General features: G+C 30.7%; 1 protein-coding gene across 1 annotated transcript in view; it reads right to left on the bottom strand.

Annotated features, from left to right (window-relative positions):
- Positions 1-5553, bottom strand: part of LOC111086161 — a 106953-nt gene that overhangs the window by 87309 nt on the left and 14091 nt on the right. The window contains exons 4-5 of the mRNA XM_022387872.1: positions 4808-4887; positions 559-628 (exon numbers count right to left, since the gene is read on the bottom strand). Coding sequence (XP_022243580.1) covers positions 559-628; positions 4808-4887 — 150 coding nt within the window. The remainder of the gene's footprint in view (positions 1-558; positions 629-4807; positions 4888-5553) is intronic.

Below are 5553 nucleotides of genomic sequence, written 5' to 3'. Positions count from 1 at the left end.
AAAATGGCACAATGTTCCTTGGATGTGGATATCAGCATTAACTAACATAAAATGGCACAATGTTCCTTGGATGTGGATATCAGCATTAAATAACATAAAATGGCACAATGTTCCTTGGATGTGGATATCAGCATTAAATAACACAAAATGGCACAACGTTCCTTGGATGTGGATATCAGCATTAAATAACACAAAATGGCACAATGTTCCTTGAATGTGGATATCAGCATTAAATAACATGAAATAGCACTACACACCTTCAAAAGCTGTATCTCATAGATCTCAGTGTAGGGACTACAGAACTTTTCCTTTAGCCCCACACATTGTACAGCCTGGAGGAAGCTCTGATTATAATTTAATCAGTATAGACAAATGAACATGCAGGAGGGTGAAAATTTTAAAATCAATTATGATGTTTACAATGATAAAATGAAAAAATTCAGAAGGATCTACTCAGACAAATTAATTTTGACAAGTCTTATTTTAGTTTACAAATGAATAGTTTATATAGTTTCATTTCATAAACTACACACATAACAACATGTATATTTTACTTACCTTAACTTTCAGTGATACAGAGACAATACCAGTACCATACTGGAAACATGTTATGTCTGTCTTTATAGAGCTTTAGAAAATAAAAAGCATAAGCTTAACATAAAATATCTGAAAAAAGTATTGTTATCTTTAATACAGTTCTACTGGATTCATTGTAAGTCTCTCAAAAATGTCAATAAGTATTATTCTTTATCTTTTTTTACTGTATACTGTGATGAGTTTTGAAATATATCATGAACACTTGTAAGGACATGATTTAAATTTTGTATCCATACTATTCTAGAAAGCTTGTCCAGTTTTTGTATTGAGCAAAAGGTGAATTAAACATTCATTTGCAGCTGGAAAAGTATGATTTAAGATAATACTCTTTAAGATCTTTCACTGAAAACCCTAAAACGCTTTAGTAGTATCTAATGGCTGACAAATATTGGTATTTTCAAATATTATAAAGTAAGTAAACGTATATTTGCAGATACATGCTTAATATTCAAAAGAAATAAAGTGCATTCTTAAAAAGAAAGAGGATGCGTTTATTGATAATAAAATATTGCATAACCTTCAGAGTTACTGCTGAGTCAATGGGGGGTGGCAGTCTGTTGAAAGTTATTAGTGATAGTGATAACATATGTAATGCAAATAAATTTATATGGAAATATACGTCTAAATAAATACACGTTTGTGGTCTCATATGTGTATAGGAACATTACATGAAATTATTCATGAGTGTTGTACAACACAAATGAATCAATGATGTAAAAAGCACAATTATTAAGCCTGTTGTGAATGAAAATAAAGGATTTGATCTGGATGTTAAGACTTTATGATATTAAGTTTAATTATTGATGTGAAGAGTTATTGGAAAATACAGTTTATGTGTTATTTATATTAATACTTGTGAGAGGATGTGTCAATTTGGTCAATGAAATATTTAGCATAGGTAACGAGGTTTCATGAAGGAATAAGATTAGCAAGGAGACTCATATATGCCAGAGAGAGAAGACAAGTTTTTCAGTAAGAATAATTCAAGCTATTTTGAGTGGATTAAATTGAAATGTTTGAAAATGATGAAGTTATCAGTAGTATATAATATTCACAAACAGCTGTCATAAGAAATATAAACTTGATTTACCCAATGTTTTATTTGATTGTAATCGAATATTTTCATTCACGTAGGTCGAAATTATTAGAAAAGCACACAGTTTTTTGAATATTTGTGTAACACATTTCAGTACTAAGATCAGTATATGATGCATAACAAAGTGGGAAGCAGAAGTAGAAAGTAACATCCAAATGGTGAATCTTTGTGAGTCACATCATAGCTAGTACTAAATTTGTTACTGAAAGAAGTGTACTGTTGGTTTTCATGAGAATGGTAATAAAGGGCACCAGGGCAAAAACAACATTGGTCAAGTGGATACCCAAAGAGGCCTGTGGACCAAGCAGTTCATGAGTGCCAGGGATACATGTTTTGTGAGTGATTAGAGCAGGAGCACATGTGAACACCATAGGAACATTACTTGATGAAGGTCACCCACATATTAAACAGTCACTTAAGGTAGTTTGTAGAAGGAAGTATTGGTTGTTACCAGATAGTTATGACTCACTTTCAATCTAACCACCTATCTCATCTATTAACAAGTTTGATTTCATCAATTTTGCAATTGCTATGTGATATCAAATTTTTGATACTTCTGGGAATCTTGTTTTACAATTAGTCAGAGCTGTTTCTTCCTTTGTGTCCTGAAGCCTCCAATTTTCTATAGCTTCCATGGAAAGTTATATCATACCTAAAGAGTGAATGCAGGGTTTGAGTAGCCTCAATGGAAAAATTAGGATCAGCCATGAATTATGACAAGACAGCAAAATGGGATCTCCATTCAGTGGAGACCTCTAGATTGCATACCTTCTCAGAATCTACTGAAGACTATTCCTGTAGGCTGAGGGCCTATGAGATTTAAATAGCCACATCAACAGGGACTTCGGCCTCTTCAGTGTGGTAATGATGGTGGCGACTTCTTTTATATCACATGTGCCTGCCACATCAATCACTCACAGTTGGTACAGATTGTGTGTTGTTTTCCTTTTTTATTATTTCATTATCATTAATTTATAAAACAAGAATATGTATATATATATATATATATGTGTGTGTCCCCAGGTGGGTTAGCAATGAATCTATGGACTTGCATGCCAAAATTCAGGGTTCAATTCCTCATTGTAGACACTGCAGATAGCTGAATTTGGCTTTGCACTAAAACAAACTTAAAACATACATATATAAAAAGCATTATTTCATCATTTTTCTTAAAAAGAATACTTGTACTGCTGTGTACTTGGTTCTGTGTTAAAGGGTCAATTCTTTATATTGTATTTTCACTGTTTACAAGTTCTTATGTCTTTTGTTAAATGGTTTGTATTAATATATGATTTCATTATTAAAGGGTTTTTGGTCATGCATTTTGTTCATTGTTTAAAGATATTTTCATGCAATTATGTGATATTTTTCTGTGTTCAAGGGTTGTTACATTTGTATGGCATGCAAGTGTTTTCAGGGGGTGAGAAAAAGTTAATGTGGCATTAGCAGGAATTTAAAACTTATTACTTTTAAAGTTCAAATTAAATGTTGTATTGAGGACAAACTTGAAACAGAAACAAAAGAAAGAGTGGTATTTGAATATACTATGCATTTCTATTTTTCTTTAATGTTATAGTATTTATTCTGAACTTATTATATATTTTATATATATGTAGGTTTCACATAATACATGATCGAGAAAGCTACGTAATCTACCTTGTTTCTTTGTTTTTCTTGAAGTGGACAGGATATTGCTTATTAGTACATGTTGTGTAAGAATGTTGACAGCCAGTGTCCTTCAATGATTGTTCTTGTGATATCTAGAAATTATAGAGTCCAGTTTGTTTTAATGAGAATGACCAGTCATGAGATAGCATTAGTCAGTCTGGATAGATAAGGTTTCTTACATACCAGAAAACGTTAAATTTAGTCAGTACAGTCTGGAATATCATCTGGAGTTGGTCTATTTAGTACAAGAGAATGAGTTAAACAATAAAAAGAAGGTATTCAGTTACAGTGGCTGTCCAATGTTCATAATTTTCAACCAAGTACATGTGTTTGTTTAATATATAATTAATATTGTGCAATCTGTTTTACATTTGTGTCCAGTCCCATTATTTCATTTTACATCAACTCAATTAGCAAAAGATCTAGTATTACTCAATATCTTGAGTGATTCTCCTGTTATTTTCCAGACCTATTCAATATAGCTCTACATTTAATTCAGCTCTTCCTGGATATATTACATTTAAATTGAATTTATCTCAAATATTGTGATTTCTAAGTAGCCAAAAATTTTTTGATGTGTAATTAAACTCACATTATCCCAAGTTTAGTATTGTCTAACTGTGGTGTCTTCTAAGTAACCTGAACTTATCGCAAGTCTGGTGTTGTTTAAATAACCCAAAATTACCTCAAGTCTGGTGTTGTGTAAGTGAATATAGTGATTTCTAACTGACCTGAAATTATACTAAGTTTGGTGTTGTCTAAGTATGGTGATTTATAAATAACCTGAAATTAACTCTAGTCTGGTGTTGTGTAAGTGGTTTTAAAGTAAGCTGAAATTATACAAAGTCTGGTATTGTCTGTGTAAGTGTGATGATTTTTTTCTAAGTGAACTGAAATTATTCAGTCTGGTGTTATGTAAGCAAGTATGGTGATTTATAATCAACCTAAAATTATCTCAATTCTGCTTTTGTCTATGTAAAACTAAATTACTCCAAGTATGATACTATCTAGGTAATTTGTTTTTACCTGAAGTCTGATGTTGTTAAGTAAGTTGAAATTACCAGAATTTACTCAATATCTTGAGTGATTCTCCTGTTATCTTGCAGACCTATTCAATATAGCTCTACAATTAATTCAGCTCTGGTAATAATATAAGCTGAAATTATCCTATTCATAATGTTGTCTAGGAAAGTTGAAATTATTCCAGTTATGGTGCTATAATATAAGCTCTGGTAATAATATAATTCTGGTAATAATATAAGCTGAAATTATCTATTCATAATGTTGTCTAGGAAAGTTGAAATTATTCCAGTTATGGTGCTATAATTATGATGAAATAATTTTATGAGCTTTGACTTTAGTTTGAACTTTACTTCAGAATGTTTTCTCAAGTTATTAAATACAAATTTATAACACAAATAACCTACAAACATAACAAAGCCTTACTTTATATTGCTTATCTGACATGACGATGACACAGTCCAGGTTACATTTGCTGACTCTTCTACCAAAGCTTCAAACTGGATCTGTATGGAAAATATTCAAACAATGAAAACTCTGATATTTAAAAAAAAATCTGTAGATTATTTACCTTTACTGAGGGCCAAAATGTATTTTATCACTGAAAAGAAATGCCTCAATCTGGGCATAATGTTTATACATGTGTATAACATGAAACCATCAATGACCTAGTTCCATACTCCTGTTTTCTAGTGATATCTAATTCAGTTTAGGTATACCAAAATTGTATTAATTTCTGGTAAAACTTCCATTTAATTGGGCCTTAAAAATATGATACTGTGTTAATGTGCATGAACAGTTAGCTTAAAGTGAGTTAAGTTTATTTTATATAATTAATATACAGTAGAATCTCATGGTGGATCTTCCTATTAATGTCTTTACTAATTTTTTATTGACAAAGTTTGAAACATGAGAAACAGTGTATTAATATGATGTGATATTTGTTTGTCTTTGATTGGAAAGGAACTTATATTTTGGTTTCATTGTTTTATGGTTGATTGGATCAATTTTCTAAATAGCTAAAACAAACCTCTTATAATAGTTGAGCAATCAATATCATGGTTAGTAGTGTATATGATTTAATAATTATTACTTAGTTATACATACTTTCTAATATGACTAGTCATATTAATACAGCAAAAATTGTATATAGTCTTAAAACCACTGAAATA

Source organism: Limulus polyphemus, unplaced genomic scaffold (assembly GCF_000517525.1).
Source record: "Limulus polyphemus unplaced genomic scaffold, Limulus_polyphemus-2.1.2 Scaffold887, whole genome shotgun sequence".
In the NCBI taxonomy this organism is placed as follows: Eukaryota; Metazoa; Arthropoda; class Merostomata; order Xiphosura; family Limulidae; genus Limulus; species Limulus polyphemus.
Note: the sequence above shows the minus strand (reverse complement) of the source record. Positions and strands in the feature narration are given on the sequence as shown.